The sequence below is a fragment of the Nelumbo nucifera genome, chromosome 8 (assembly GCF_055504915.1).
Source record: "Nelumbo nucifera cultivar China Antique chromosome 8, China Antique-T2T, whole genome shotgun sequence".
Lineage (NCBI taxonomy): Eukaryota > Viridiplantae > Streptophyta > Magnoliopsida > Proteales > Nelumbonaceae > Nelumbo > Nelumbo nucifera.
This window is the reverse complement of record NC_142656.1, coordinates 565,190-581,817: the sequence shown is the minus strand read 5'-3', so window position 1 is coordinate 581,817 and position 16,628 is coordinate 565,190. Positions and strand designations below refer to the sequence as shown.

The window sequence follows — 16,628 nt, the reverse complement described above, 5'->3', positions numbered from 1 at the left end:
CTGAATCAGCAGCAAAATATTTCTTTGTAACATGGAAAAGATTCGCCCAGATAACATATTTTCAGACTTCGCCTGTGATGGGCATATGCGAGCTTATGCACATGTGAACTTACAAAAAAGTGTGAACCACAGTAATACCATCGCTTTTCCATCCCCAGACTCTCCACCATGATCCTTCACCCATGCAGGTCGGCCGTCGGCCCAATATTTTCAGACTTCGCCCAGATAACAATGTTGATCGTTGGCGGTGTTCATTTCTGATTAGGGGTGCAACTTGGGTGGGCTCAGCCCGAGCCTGAACCGGCCCAACTTAGAAATTTACATGGGCTGGGCTTGGGCCCAAGAAGTCGGGTTTTTTTATTATTCGGGTCAGGCTCGGGCCTAGCTCTTAGGTAGCCTGAGCCCGGCCCAATTATATACATTTATACATATACATATATATATATATGTAAATGTTGCATACATATTTACATATATATACATATTTGTATATATAATATTTGTATAGGTATTTTGCATACATACATAAACATATGTATATATATTTGCATAAATACATTTATATATGTATAATTTTAGAGTGGGTTCATTGACCAACCCGGGCCCGAGCCTGAGCCCGGCCCAACCCACCCGACTTGCACCCCTATTTCTGATTGAGTTTAGTATCTATGTTACACCTTGTTTCTAGGGGTGTCAATGGACTGAAATTGGTCCAGTGTGAGTCCATTATAGATGGATCAGGCTCAATCCAATCCAATGAATGTTTTGGACCATTTTGGACTGGTCCAATAAAATGTATGGACCGTCCAATCTGTTCAAATTTATTTCAATTTAGATAATTCTAACCCAAACCTGGTCATTATATTCTTAATCCAATAAATACTTTGGACTATTAAGTTTGGACCGATCCAATTCAACATGTCTTGTTGGATGGACTGACAAGACATTGAATTGGACCAACCAGGACTTAATGGTCCAAAGTATTTATTGGATTGGATTGGACCTGGTCCATCCATAATGGACTGAGCCAATATCTGGCCCATTGATAGAAGATAAGAATATAATGACCAGGTTTGGGTCAGAATAAATCTAAATTAAAACAAATTTGAACAGATTGGATGGTCCAAACATTTAATAGGACTGGTCCAAAATGATCCCAAATATTCATTGGATTGGAATGGACATGGTCCATTTGTAATGGACTCACATTGGACTGGATCAGATTGGACCAAATCCATTCCAATTGACACCCCTAAACTGAACCACTTTGAAAAGCTACTAAAACCATGGTTTTCAAAACCGGACTGGACCGGAAAAATTGGTAACCGGTCAGCCCCCGGGTCTGATTTTACTAAAAACCAGAATTTGTTAAAAAACGTTGAAAATGTCAGAAAACTATTGACCCGGGCGGTCGGACCGCTAAACCGTTCGACCCGGGTAGCGGTTCACAGGTTATTATTTTTATTTTTAATGTTTTAAATAAAAAAATGAAAAATAAAATTCCTATTATATCCCAACCATGTTCGATCCCAATCCCTTATTCCCTTTAGCTTCAGGGTTAGAATTCTAACCCTTCTGAGTTCCCTCCTCAGTCCTCTCAACTCTCACACCCTATCGACCGACCACCTGCGACAGCCATCACCTTCGGCATCTGACAGCGACCAGTGAGCTCGTAGCGGTGAAAAGAGTCACCCTCACCAGCACTTGCAGCGGCGGATGGCGAGCTTGCAGCAGCACTCGGCACTCGACACTTGGCATTGGGCATTGGGCATTGGCGAGTAAGTTCAGTGTCAACTTCTTGGAGCACCACTTGCAGGCTTGCAGCGGCAACTTGCCTGCGACCAAGCCCAACTACCTGAGCCCACCGACGGCGAATCCACTGTCACACCACCATTATTGGCACTTGGTAGTGAAACCTTGAAGGTATAATTTTTTTGTGATTTAATTGATTTTTTTGGTTCATTTGGTTCATCAGCCCCTGTTTGTTCTTCATTTGGTTCATCATTTTGCTTTGTGCAATGATTCAGGTAGTCTATGCGGTTGCTAATGAGGGATCATGGCTAGAAATTCGTGAAGGTCCCCTGGGCAAGTTGATTGCAGGTATGTATTAGATTACAAATTTGATGCCGGATTTATCGTTGGTGACAATTGAATGGGAAGCTCACCTTGTAGAATCTTGACTGTAGATTGTTGGCCAGAACCGGATGAATGACCAAGCTGTGAAGAGATTCTCTCGTGCTTGCTCGACTGTGAATACACACTCTGCTAATTCAGTTTGTATTGTATAGAAAACAATGTAGAGGTCACATTGCCCTCATCAAACACTGCTAGAGCCACCATACATAGAGATATGAATGGCAAGAGATGGGTAGAGAGTGTTTGAATAAGTTTGATTGTATTCAAAGTGGGATACCTCTTGATCTTATTCTATACTGATAGAATTATAGAGGGAAGCTCATTACATATTCTTGCTTACATATTTTTTCTATATTTTTTGGAATTTTTTTCTATATTGTTTTGTATTTTCTGTATTTTATTATTTTTATTTTTTATATGTTGTTCTTTTTCCTGTATTTTTTGTATTTTATTTAAATTTTTATGGTATTTTTTATTTTATATAAATATTTTTTGTTTTTATTTATTTATGACATCACGAGTCGAATTGTTCAACTCGGACGGTTGAATCGCCGAACCGAAAAATGGTGCCCTGATCGATTCGGTCACCGGTTCGGTTTTAAAAACCATGACTAAAACTTTACTAAGATAAATCCAGCTAAAGGGAAGTTTTAGCAGAGTCAAAGTATGAGGGTGTGTCACTTTACTACCTAAGCTATAAAAAATTGCATATGCCCCCCACTTTCACATGTCACTCAGATAATACCTCCCCTAATATGGAAAATGTTCCCATGCATATTATGTGATTTTTTATTTATTCATTTTTAAGGGTACAACTATGGTGCATTTTGAATAATTGTTACACATTAAAAATTTTAGTCACATTCATGTTAAAGATGTCACATGGTCTATTTACTTTTTATTGGTTCACATTTCATTTCATAAGACGCACTTTCATGTTTTACAAGATGCGTTTACCATTAAAGACTTAAATAATATTAAAGATTCAATGTGTCACTTTATCACTAATTCAATTTTTTTTAATTCATCATATAAATCATGCTTTATTGTCATCTAGTCCCTCTTTTTTCAGTGTTTCCCTCCTCCTTGGCTTTGTCCATCTTTGTTTTACTCTCTTTCTCCATCTCCATTTGTTACTATCTCAAAGATTTTCTAGCTAACCGAGTGGGGGATATGAGCTCTGAAAGTTTTTTGGTTGGTTGATTTGCTTTGTTTTTGTTTATTTTTTTCCAACTAAGTGGGTGTTCAGTATCATGGTCAGACCACAATATATTGCGTTTTGAAATGCACCACGATCTCTTAAGGTATTCGGTTGGCGTGTGGTGTGGATTGATCCACACTATCTCGTTGGTTGGTCCACCAACAAGCCAAATTCTCATCCATAGGTTTTTATCATGGATTGATCCATGCTACTGTGAAATTTTTTACTAAGATTGATCCCATGCTTTCCATGGTATGTTTTACCCAATCTATCCCACATTTTTATTATGTATATTATTAAAAAATAAATATTACTTCTTTCTTTTTATATAGTATTTAATGTTATGTGCATTTTTTAATTCTTATTACTTTTTAATTAAATATGTATATATTTTATTAATTATTACTATTATATAAAATTAGTACTCTTGGCAAAAATAAATATTGCTTTTTCTTATTAACAACATAGATCACCTTAGATGTTGTTAGGCCTGTCACCGATACCCAAAAATCAGAGGCCCATCCGACATTCAATCCGATTATCTCAAATTCGGATGATGTATTTATGAAATCTGATTGGATTCAGATTTGACCCCATCTGAATCAGATTATATTATAATATTTATTAATTTTAATATATAAATTTTATATAATTATATTTAAAATTATAAAATATATTCTATATGAAAAATAATTAAATTTAAAATTTTCTAGTATTTAAAAAAATTTAAAGCAGAGTCAGGTTAAATCTGAATCTGATCCAAGTCTGTTAGGATTCGAATTCTAATCCGAGCCTTTAAATCCGATTGGATTTGGATGTAGGTTTTCATTAGTCAGATCAGATGCGGATTTTGCTGCATCCAATCCAATTTCAATCCGATTACTACCCTACATGTTGTAGGTGAGATGCATGGGATCAAAACATAGGGTGTGGACTGAAATGCACCACACCTTATAGAACGCCTATGGTGGTGTAGTACTGTAGTGTGGTTCAATCCACACTTCTTTGTCCACGGTTTAGAACTACCACATTGGGTTTGGAGCGTTCTCATGTGGTGTGAATGGAAACACACCACTCAATTTCTCATCTATGTTACAGAACACCCCCTAAGATTTTTGTGTGATTTGTACCGGAGTTGTTGGTATTCAACTATTCATGTTTCTTTTCAATTGGTTCTACAGCGTTCTTGCATTGCTTGGCCTTTGGGAGACAGAGGACAAGATGTTTCTAGGGCTTGATGATGCTGGAAAGACAAAGATCCTTCACATAATCACATGCTAAAGATAAGGTACGTCTCGTTCATTCTTTTGTAGCCAACCAGCTGCCTCTTACCTTCTCAATGCATTTGTACAAAGAGCATCCCAATATAGTGGCAAGCTCGTCGGATAGGAAGGGTTGCAGGAAAGGAGTTGTACCTTGGAACATTGATCAGCACCCAATAAGGCAATAAGAAACAGCCGAAGCGTATGATATTGCAGCAATGAAGTACAGGGGAACAAGTAGAGACTGACGAACATTTAACATTAGCAAGTATGATGTGAAGCGTATTTGCTCCCAGCACCACCCTCATCACTGGTGATCTTGCAAGGCGCACACCTAAGGAGTAAGGACTCTACTCCAGGCTCCAGCGTTCCCAGCGAAAACGAAAACAATTCCTGTGCATCTTCCGCTCCAAAACCGCCTCTTGCCCTTAAGAATGGTGATCCTTCCGATGAACATGCTACTATGGTTTGGACAAGCAAAATATCGATATGAATAACACTTTCATCAACAGAATGTAGACACAAACGTTAGTGTCTAATTGAAGGGGATTTCTCTCAGAACTCTTTCTCTCTGCACACTCCGAAGTATGAGAATGGTACTAATTATTGTAGCGAACAGAGAGGTAACAATGTGAACTGGATGGTGGCAGGTTGACATTCTTACTCTCTCCACACTCCAATATCAGATTACTCACGAAACTTGAAAGGATTACTTACTTGTGCAACAGGTAATTAATATCAATATGGCCATATAACTCTCATCATTAACGACGTTTAACATGTGAATGTTTCAATGGATATTTGAAAATTTTCATGGTTCAAGGCCATCGAATAATCCTCGCAATAAGTCAAATAACAACTTTAGCTTGACCATGGAATTGAATCAGCTAACAAGATATCTATCTAAGATGAATAACAACCCTTGGCTACAAAGTTTTCATTTGCAAACATCTAAACTAAACTAACCTAAATATTATATTAAAAACAAGGTAATGGTGCAACAATAATTACACGTTATTCTTCAAAACAAAAACCATCCATTTGGTTGAAAATATGGATGGGTGCAAAACTTTTATTTGGAGGGGAGGGCAAACGTGCATTATGAAAACCAGTTTTTTAGTCACGGAATTCTGCCATAAACGCTTGGTGGAAGGCCGTCAGGCGGGAGACAACAGCTGGAATCTTATCTTCCTGTGGCAGTATTGTGCACCTGAAATGCCAGGTACCCGGAACCTAGTAGAAAAAGCAAGGCACAAGCAGGTAGTCAGAATGATGCCCTGAAGAGTGAAGATAATTCTGCTTCTGCAAAATTCTCTAAAACAGCATAACCATTTAACCATAGATATATGGAGCAAGTATCCATCAACCAATGGATAATGGATGAAGCCACATTCCTCTATAAAAGCTCAAAAAGTCATGCAACCAAATGGTATCAGGAATACTACCTGTCCAAAGCCTGTTCCGGGAACAACAACAATCCCAGTAGCATCAAGGAGGTGGTGAGCATAGAATGCATCTGGAGCTGTTTTTGCAGCCTCTGCAGCTTCAATTGCTTTCCGAGGCAAACGGATACGGGGAAATAGATACATTGCTCCCTCTGCTTTGTTGCATGTGACACCTTCTAAATTGTTAAAAGCATCTTCTAATATCTGGGTGGCGGATAAACAGGAAGGAGCATATTTAGATGTAGAATGAATTATTTTGCAAACAAAATATAAATCAACAAGGACATTAGAGTACTGAGATCCTCCAATAGTCAATCACTTCGGAATTATTGTTAATTACTTGAAATATAAACAAGAATCTTTTGAATCCCCTCCCCTCCCAAAAAATATAAAATAAAATAGTGCTCAAATACTGACTTGGAATTCATCTAAGTAGACCTATTTCTTGAATGAGGCCAAGAAAAAGGTTTTCTACAAGCACTCGTGGAGTTTTGATGGATGTGCCGCTGGTATTCCTTGGAAAACGGGGTGGGAGGAGAATCTAGAAACCACAATGATAACATTCTATTGGGTTTCTTGGGTCCCCCCCCATAAACTGGTTATGGGCAGAGTTGTCTGCAATCTGCATATTTACAAGGACTCGAGCTACTCAATTATTTTTCAGCTTGGTATGATTTCGATCATAAAAGGAGTGTTCCACAACATGATTGTTTTTGTTTTTTTAATACAACTACAACTGCCACATCAGCAAAATTATACTCTTTTTGATGATGTGGAGGGTTCCTACAACTGCTACATCAGCAAAATTATACTGTTGTTGATGATGTCTTCGGGTAAATTCTCGTGGAGGGTTCCCAGTTAATTCTCACTCATTTGTCAGTGCATACATAAAATATGCATCTACAAAATGAGCCTTGTTTCATTCAATCTAAAATGAGATTCATTTATTAAACTCACCTTTGCACGCCTTGCTAGGGACAAGAGAATTCCATTTTTCTCAGAAGAAAAAGATTCAAACGATTTGTCTCCAACCTGCAAAAGCTCTTTTCAGCATGTATGTTGCAACTGAAATTAGGCAATAAAACTATAAAACTATGTTACCAAGTCCCAAGTGATTCTGACTTGGTAACATAGTATCAACATGTATTGGTTTTTTATAGCAAACTTTTTTTTTAATTTATTTTTGAGAGAAAAAGTTGACACTTGGGGGGAGGAAAAATGATTTTACCTTAGGTGGGTTCATAACAAGGCTTGCAAGAATCTGGCCTGAGATGTTTGAACAAAGGTTTACGGATGCCACTTTGTAAATTTGTTCCCTCACATCGGCACTGAAACCTGTAACTTCCATGTAACCTCCTCTTTTTCCACATTCTCCATAAAATCCTGAAATTCAGGAAACAAAATCATGTCTCTTTTAGTTGTAGAGCTATTAAAAAAACTCTAATTTTAGTTCTTCTAGTCAGTATCAATATCACAAGCAACCTACCTTTAGAGATAGATTGAAAAGATACTAGAGAGATATCTGCTTCTCCATATCCCATTGACCTGGAAATCTTCTTGAACGAGTGAAACTTCTTGTCTGCAACATAAACATTTTCTTGGTATACCTGTATGTTCAAGTTCAACTGATTTGCATTAGTGACTGTTGCAACTCATCATCATCCAAGCCTAATCCCAACTATATGGGGTTGGCAGCAGTTTTGTAAGATAAAGAAATTCTTTATTTGGACTTGGTTAAAATCCAATACTATAAATGGTGAGACAATTCAATAATTGATTCATTCAAGTGGCCCAACAGAAGCACATTGTGTTCAGATTACTTAAGAGTACTCAAGCAAATTGTATTCAAGTTGCTATGGATCAAGCAGCATACCTCATCTGCAAGGAGGACAAGACCTTCTTTCTTGCAGAATTCCACTATCTCTCGTTGATTGCCCTCGGCAAGAACCTAAAGGAATAAAACATTACAAAAATGAGGAGGAGGAATCTATGTGGTGAAGCCAAGAACAGCACTAACATAAAGGAGTTAACTTCGGCTGTTGGGGGTCAACAGCCTATGCTGTTGAGAGTGTTTTTAGGCTGGATATGTTCACCAATTGACGCCCATGTCTATATTTATGCTTAAAAAGAAATAGGGGGCACTTACTATTTTACCCTACTCTATGGTAACGGGGCATTCCAAAAAATGTTCTCAACAGCGCTAACAGCCAAAGTTTTTCCAACATAAAGAACGAAGATACCAGTCAAAGCAAATGTACAAGAGGGAAATGATGGACCAAATGTATTTGCATGTCATAACAAAGTTGGCATTTAAAAATAAAAGGAAAGAAAAAGCTTATTTACCTGTCCAGTTGGGTTGCCTGGATTGATCACTACTAAGGCCCTAACAACAATTCCCTTGGATTTGGCATCTAGTAGTTGTTTCTTAAGCTCGGAAATCTCCAACCCCCAGCCTGCAGCTTCATCAAGATAGTATGGCACCTACAGAAACCGATCAAGTTCTCTGGTTACCATCATAGATGTTGCATATGGATTCAGAAAGAAATTACTTTTCCAGTTTTTAGTTAAAATTTAAAATTGGACGAGACAAAAGAAGCCATTAAAAACAGTAAAAAATGTAATATATAAATGCTGTCTTAAAAATCTAAACATACAAGAGCACCACCATGGAGAGCAATTGAGGCAGAGTATAATGGGTACTGAGGAATAGGGCAAAGGATGCCATCCTTCTCTGACCTTATGAGCAATTGCATCATCATATGAACCTAAGAAGAAAACATAAAACATCATGTGATCATTCCTTTTATCTCACCTCTTATGTGAAAACTAAGAGAAACAAGGAAGTGAAATTAAAGGTTACCCCGGGGCTTGCACCATCAGTTAAGAAAATATCATTTGGATCAGCAGGGAAACCATCACGAGCTGCAATTCCGGCAGCAATTGCATCACGTAAACCCTTGATACCCTGAAATGGTGTGAACAGGAGGCAATGTTAATGTAATTTTTAAATGGTAGTAGGAGGGGGTTGCAGTCTGATAACTACCTGACTATGACTATATGCACCTGTTGCCCTCCCTGGTATCTGATCTAGAATCTGCTGAGCTCGTTGTATAGCATCCGCACTGGATCAAACCATGGTAAAATTAAGAACAGAAATCTTTTAAACAATAATGAGAAAAATAAAACCAAGAGAGGAAGATAGGAAGTTGACGATCCCCACAACAAAAATTGAATATGCAGAAAAGATCCTCCAGGAGGAAAAATAAACTGAAAGACAAAAACCAGACTACATCCACTACTACACTGGAAGGTCAGTCTTCTAATGCCTCCCAGCTCCACCACTGGAGAAGTGTCGACAACTGGACTAGTGAATCTTAGCACCTATCAGAATGAGGTATTCAATCTGACTTGCCTCTTGACATAATGCCTAATCTCCAAGGAATTGGTTCTGAAAACGACCTGCAAATCACCTCCTTCCCTCCAATCCTTTGGTTTAGAATTGGTTCTGAAGGATGAGCCCCTTTGAGAAAGACCAGGAGTTGGCTCTAAAAAGAGTTGCTAACACCACTTTCCTGACTATCTCAGGTTAAAATAATTAAAAAAAATGTTATTCAAATCAAATTGCCACTAATTAAGATCCCATTTGGAGTTTTTGGCTCCTGTCACTTTCTACAAGCCATTCAAGGAGGAAACCTGGAAATGGCAAAGTGAGTGGAATAGGGGCTAGGAAAGGACTAGGCCATCAACGGAGTTTAATAGAAATTGAAAAGGATAATTGATACTATTTCATATGGACAAAGGCTTGAAGGTTAAAATAAACAACACAATTAGGTCTGAGAAGAGACAGCTTATAAGGAAGAACTCAGTCAAGTATTTGAGATTGAAAAGCTTTTAGTAAAAGTTAAATTAGTGAAGCGCAGGTTTAGAATATAGAAAAAGATTTAGAATACAGGCTTGGACACTTGTTGGAATTCATTCAGTATAAACGAGGTTTGAAATGTAGAAGAAGATATGAAAAGGATAAGTACAGACTTGATAGAAGTAATTAACAATGGTCTGTGGTTTCCTTCTTGAAAATACTAAAATATCCCTTCTCTCTCTCTAGATATGCATATTTACCAATGTTTTTCTTTTTGAATAATATGCAAAGTAATTTCTGATTTTACCAACCAAGACTGTGAAGATGATTAACTATAAGTCTATAACTAAAAATTTCTTGACATTGAGAACTTTCAGGATCACAAGTTTTTGATAAGGAAATCTTGTCTATATCTAGGGAAAAGTCCTGGTGTAGTATTGACTTACAAAATCAATAATCCCTGTAGAAAGTCTAGTAGTTCATCTTTACAATTTACAAACTAGCAATCTTTTTAGAAAACAACAGTTCCAGCATACCTGAACAAGCCTTGTGTTTCACTTTTGTTCAAAAGTGCTGGATGATCACAAAGTGCAAGAACCTGGGGGATAAAAAAACATGACAACAATCAAGAACTGCTAAAGTTGACCACCCTTGGTCACACTTTCTATGAATAGTTAATTTTTGCAAACCTCTCTGAAAAAGGTAATTGGTTGTTGACCAAGAGATTGAGGATTTCCAATATTGCAGTAAAGTATCTGTAGAAGAGGAAATTTCAGTATAGAAGAACAACTTGGCATGAAATTTAACATGAGTCACAAACATGGGTTAATTAAAAAATTTACATAGTTCTGTGGTGAGGCAGTCACAAATTTTCTGGCTAGAGAGAGTTCTAAGGGCCCATATGATCCTGGGCCTTTACTACTTACATTTCTAGTAATTTCTTTTCTTCTTCCAATGAAGGTAATTGCTCATAAAATGCAGGTTGTTTAACATGCAAAACCAAATGCTCAGACAATGGTTTATGGTTAACATATGGAAACTAACCTTTCATCCTAAGCTTGTCTTAGTCATAAAATCAGTTTGACATGTTCAAAAAAGTACAGAAAAAGAAGTTAGAGAGATACCTCATTGAAGGGATGAGAACTGGGCTTTGATTGCAGTTCTTGTTGCAAACGCTGCAAATTAGGATAGTAGAGAAACTCCACATAAGATATACATGATTCCATAAGACCATGCATTCACATGTAATAGATAACTCATTAATCTTAAATCTGCATTCAGAAGTGATTCACAAAGGAATATGGCTCAAATGCAGGAACACATGTTCAATAAGAAGTTGGTTTTCACATAACATTCAATGATTCAACAAATTTTTGAAGCATTATCTGTGTCATCAAGGAAAAAATGTTAAGTTGAAAAATGGTCCAAAAGGCCTCCTATTTTGCACCTATCCAACATTCACACCTGAATATGTACCTCCATGTTATTGGTAGATGATCTAGATTTCCACAGACCAGGAGATGGTAGAAAATAAGTGTTGTTTCCCAAGTTGCAGGTTTTTTATTAACATTAATTTACAAGTGCATTGTAAACAAAGAGAAATAATCCCAAGGAAAGATTATTTACAAACCATGCTCTAGAATTTGGTACAGTACCTGGGCATGTGTAACAATCTCTCCACGAACAGCATATTGACATTTTAGAACCTGGAAATGGATAAAAAGAATGCCATCTTAGATTATCAGCACATAGATGGTCGAAAAAAGATGCACCTAGCTCACATGGCATGAGTACTTAAATTATATCTACAAGCTATATCTGTAATTCCACACAAAGCTTGCAAGCTCTAAAGCACCCATAAGACTTTCCCTCTTCAAATTTGTTCGGATGTGTTAATTGTAAATCAGAATTATAACTGATTTTGCTTATTTTATGAGTATAAAATCTGTTTTCAGACTTTGTGTTAAGTAATCATAAAGAATTCATTTAACACTCAATGGCTTGATAGAATCCTAATCCAGTCATGCTAGCTGGATATAAACTAGAACCAAGCCCCAAGAAACTGTGACTCAAGGGACTATTCCTGGTGTAGCATTTAGAGACTTCAAATGTAGTCATTCCCACATCTCCAGTCAAACTCAAAACTCAAAAAAAACTGAGATGCTTTACATGTAGGTACAAATCCCATCTAAAACAGCATACAAGAATAAAACAGATTGCTGAAATCGAAAAAGTCGTAACGAGAAAAGGGAGATAACAGGTCAATGAAACAGAGTCATCAAAGCGAAGAGCCGAAAACCAGAAAATAAGAAAAGGAAGAACTCCCTCTTAGATAGATATGCCGACAGAAAAAAAACAGGAAAGAAACAAAAATGAATAAGTAAATGAAGTGAAATCCTCAAGCAGAAATACAAACAACATCAAGCATAGGCATTTATCATTTATATGTCAAAGCATAGAATACGAGATCATGAAGGGATGAAGACCGAATACGATCGACGATACTTATGAAAACATACAAAGAAGATGAAGCCAGGTGCGGAAGCACAATAATCAACACACCCATCTAACCAATCTAACAAACTCAAAGGGCAAAAAGAAAAGAAGGGTAGACCTTTGGGTTTAGTGTTTCAGCTGTAACAGGAGTAGTTGAAGAGGAAGACATGATGGAAGGATCAATATCAGCGGCAGCGGCAGCAGAGGAAAAGTTTCGAGGAGATTGAGAAGAGAGTGAACGCTGAAGGGAAGCGATCAGATTTCTCGCCCGGCCTGCGACAAATCTCCGCATCATGGACTTATAAAGGTGTTGTCTTGACTCAGGCCGAAACCAAACAACTTGTGAGTTGAACCGTGATCAGCTGGGACGTCAGAAAACTAGAAAAAAAAAAGGCAAAACAGAGAATCACGCCCACAGGAAATTGTGCGTCTAGGGTGATGCTCCTCTTTCTCTCCTCTCGATTGAAACGTCAAATGGAGGAGTATCTTTCAAAACTCCTTACTTTTTTCTATAGAAAATATAGAAGAAAACTGCTCAAATATATACTGACTTTTGAGATTTGAGGGGTGACGACGGCCGCCACCTCCACCTCCACGCGCCCGCAGTTCTGTCGCACACCCTGGTAGTGTTGCCGCTTCTTAATTTGCCACGTAGACATTAGACGTTTTTCCGAAGGCGAAATTACGCATGTGAAAGTGCATGTTATGAGTTATGACTAACGAGATTCTTCTATTTCTCCTTGAGGTTTGTTTCAGTTGAAAATACTCCTCCTTCTCCGTGGTCAACACGCCACGTATCCGCCATAACGGCATAACGTTAGCTTTGCTTTCTTTGCTTCTTAAGAAGCGATCTATAACAGAACATAAGACAGTAAATTACTTAGCCACGTTGGGAAAATCTATGATGCCTTAAAGATATATATAGTGTGGAAAGAGTTTTGATCAATCAAAATCCATGGGTGGATTTTGACAAATAACACCTGATTCGCTATTACTTTTTGATGTTGCGCAATCCGATTCTTCCTAGTTGGAGGTGATCTGGCTCCAAGTAGACGACGAATTCAGTTGATTTGCAAAAGGTGAATCAGAGAATCCAGGGGTGCTTACCCGACGAGGTTGCTCCGATGCTTAAGTCAATAATATGTTGCGAGCTGATAGTAGCTTAGAAAGCAAGAGAGCTGGTGAGCAAAGATTACGCGAGTGGTTCCAGGATCCTCGTTACGATGAGGTCCGTTTTCGCGTTAATTGGGGATAACGGTGCCAGCTGATAAGATTTATCACTTTCGCCCGAATCGGACAGGGGAGATAATGCTATCTGTTACGAGGTGTGATCCCGTAAGGCGTGGAATTTGGTGGCGAGATCCTCGAGGTTGCCAAGCGGTGGTTGGTCAATATTACTCGAGCTAGCGCCCTTTGAATCCGACCTGGTACGAATGCCGAAGTGCCTTGGGACCGAGGTGGTCCTGATGCGATCGTGCCCCGAGGTGAACTTGTCCCGAGGTCGACTTGCCCCGAGGTGGTTCGGTTATCTGAGCTCGATTCATTGCGGACTTGATGCGTCGAAATGAGCTGTCACCCTGCAAGTTAGGTCGTGTCCACGTGTCCCCCTATTACTAGGTCGGGCCAAATCACCCTACATCAATTGTCCCCCACTCCCCGAGCCAGGGGTCCCAACCCGGTGCAGGGAGTTCATGACGAGCCAAGTGGATTTGGTCCGAAGTCCAGGCAGCTAGCCAAATGAGTCACGGGTCGGACTTGTTTGGCTACCCGGCTCAACTAGGAAAACCTAGGTCGCGTCTGGCCTACGCGCGAATGTCACATGATCTATAAACTCCGCGGACATAAAAAAATGCGCTAAACCGATTTTATCCTCGGGGGTTGCGCAGCTAGTTTTCCTAGGAGCCGTCGGATCGCTTCGATCTCGACTGTTACTTCTCGGACATAGCGGCTATAAATAGGGGGTCTGTGACTCATTTTTCTCGCCACAAATTCTGCGATAGAGCTCTCCCGAGGTCGCATCGGAGTCTTTCAGCTCGCTCTTCTCTTTGTGTTCCGAGGTCGTCCTTCTTTTCGGTGAGTCTGTGTTTTCCTTCGTTTGTTTTTCCTTTGCCTTCTAATCATGTCTAGTTCTAGCGTAGATAGGCTTTTAGGTAGTTCTAGTGAGGTTGAGGGTGCCGTGGTGCAATCTGCGACCCCTGCTGGGGAGGGCAGCTCGCCGCTGGGTTACTCCCCTCTTCAGTCTTTAGAGGAAACTTCCGTTCCCGAAGTTGAGTCATCTCGGCTCAGGGAGACCGAGGTTCGAAAAGAGGGTCCGTCCTCTAGAACGGAGGCCTCGTCTTCTTCCCGTGGTCGGGATACAGATGACTTCGGTCCTTCTACTCTGACCTCGGATAGGTTAATGTACCTAGTAGCTCGCTATCGTCTTCCCGATAGCTTGGTTTTTAGCCTTCCCCTAGGTCAATATCCTTAGGCTCATGATCACCATGAGCTCGCGGTCTTTGAGAAGCAGTTCGCGGCCGGGCTGCGCTTCCCGCTTCACCCTTTCATTATAGAGGTAGTCAAGTTCTTTAATATTACCATCGACCAACTACACCTGAATTCTATTCGGAATATAGTTGGTACTATCTCTTTGTTTCACACATATAATCAGCCTCTGTCCCTAGATACTTTCAGCTCGATCTATGCGATCAAGCGAATTCTGCTTGTCTACGCGGGGACGTCAGACAAAGCTATTATATTTCACCTCGGCCTGGGTTCAAAATCTTGTTTGGCTGCCCGAACAAGGTTCCAGCCTGGAAGAGGAGGTATTTCATTGTCCAAAATCCTGAAGGGTGGTCTTTTCCAACTCACTGGAGGGTAGCTATCAAGGATCCCGGGGTGAGCTTGGATGCAGAAACTAGGGCAATCATCAACTCGTGGAGGGACCTCGTCCTTGAGATGAAAGATTTCTTGGCCGAGGAGAAGCTTGTGTGAGCTGGTCTGAGCCCTCCTGGTAGGTTTCCACCTTGGTTTTTTACTTTAAGGTTCTTTTTAGTTCGCGGCTAACCTTTTGCTCTTGTAGTTACCATGCTGGACGTCAATGCCAAGAACCTTCTCAAAAGCGTCCAGAGAGGGAAGAAGAGGAAGGCTTTGAAGAAGCCTCGCCAGGAGGCTAGTCCTTCAGCTCCTGTCCCATCCGAAGCCCTTGCCGTGGAGCCGATCTCTACCGAGCTCCCCAAGGAGGAGGTTCGTCCTCGACCCCCCGTAGTGGACCTGGATGATGACCAGGAGGAGGATGCTCAGCCTCATGAACCGGGGAGCACTTCTGTACCCGAGCAGGAAAGCATCCAACCTCACAGGCCGGAGAGCATTTCTGCACCGAGGCTCAAGCCCTCCAAGCATAGCATAATGACTCTTCAGCTCAGAATGCGTAAGAACAAGGACGCCGTCTTTCCTGATGAGGTCGCGGAGTGGGCTGACATGTCTACAACCATGCTCGGAAGCCGAGCTGCTGATTATTGCATGGTGGTAAGTACTTTACTTTACATTTTATTTCTTTGTCATTTCAAATGTACTTACCTCGGTTTTAATTGCTAGGTGAACTCTGCCATTCATTCGTTGATGTGTTAGTCCGAGATCCGTCTGAAGCAGGCTCGAGATGCCGAAGAAAAGGCACGACAGCTTCATCGCGAATTGGACCTAGCTCGGGGCGAGATACTTCGGGCCAAGAATGGAGCTCAAAGTCAGCAGGAGCTGATCTTGGCTATGACTGAGGAGAAGGAGAAGCAGTAGTAACTAATCTCCCACTGACCGAGGAGAAAATGAAGCAATAGGAGCAGATCTCGATGTTGACCGAGGAGAAGGCGAAGCTTCAACGAGAGAACAAGAGTCTCGAAGCGACGATCCAAGAGCGGACTAAGATCTTCGAGACTGCTATCCAGGAGGCGCGGGTTGAAGAAAGAAGCCACGCCATCGAACGCTTCAAGGAATCCTCGGAGTTCCAAGATCTCCAAGTCGAATATGGATCGAGCTCCTATCGTTCCGGCTTCAAGTTGCGCAGGTACTTGGTGCAGCAGAAGTTCCCCGATCTTGATCTTGGAGTCATCACTATGTCTGGCCTTACTCCCGAGGTGGTAGAGGCGGCGAACGAAGAGCCAAGCCCGTCAGAGGAGGAAAGCGACGACGAGGTCGAAGAGGCGGGCCCCTCGGGTCAGGAGGACATGGAAGAGCACATGGAAACCGACCCGGAT

At 40.3% G+C, this 16,628-nt stretch overlaps 1 protein-coding gene and 1 long non-coding RNA gene across 2 annotated transcripts; one reads left to right on the top strand and one right to left on the bottom strand.

Annotated features, from left to right (window-relative positions):
• The first annotated feature begins 1,786 nt into the window (after nt 1-1,786).
• LOC148789554 (uncharacterized) lies at nt 1,787-2,315 on the top strand. The gene is made up of 3 exons (XR_016079652.1): nt 1,787-1,923; nt 2,028-2,100; nt 2,187-2,315. It is a non-coding gene; the product is annotated as an uncharacterized LOC148789554 (long non-coding RNA).
• Nucleotides 2,316-5,477: 3,162 nt separating this feature from the next.
• Nucleotides 5,478-12,913, bottom strand: LOC104600451 (alanine aminotransferase 2-like). The gene is made up of 15 exons (XM_010263370.3): nt 12,518-12,913; nt 11,559-11,609; nt 11,028-11,078; nt 10,593-10,658; nt 10,440-10,501; nt 9,088-9,166; nt 8,905-9,009; nt 8,699-8,809; nt 8,388-8,525; nt 7,918-7,992; nt 7,531-7,651; nt 7,273-7,427; nt 7,002-7,076; nt 6,045-6,248; nt 5,478-5,832 (listed from the first exon to the last, which is right to left on the bottom strand). The coding sequence occupies exons 1-15, from the start codon at nt 12,692-12,694 to the stop codon at nt 5,716-5,718; spliced, it is 1,587 nt and encodes a 528-aa protein (XP_010261672.1). The 5' UTR covers nt 12,695-12,913; the 3' UTR covers nt 5,478-5,715.
• Nucleotides 12,914-16,628: the final 3,715 nt, after the last annotated feature.

Coding starts and splice junctions, on each gene's coding strand:
- LOC104600451 (XM_010263370.3), bottom strand. CDS start 12,694: ATGATGCGGAGATTTGTCGCAGGCCGGGCGAGAAATCTGATCGCTTCC. Junction 11,079..11,558: donor AGATTGTTACACATGCCCAG/GTACTGTACCAA, acceptor CCTAATTTGCAG/CGTTTGCAACAAGAACTGCA. Junction 9,010..9,087: donor GTGCATATAGTCATAGTCAG/GTAGTTATCAGA, acceptor ACACCATTTCAG/GGTATCAAGGGTTTACGTGA.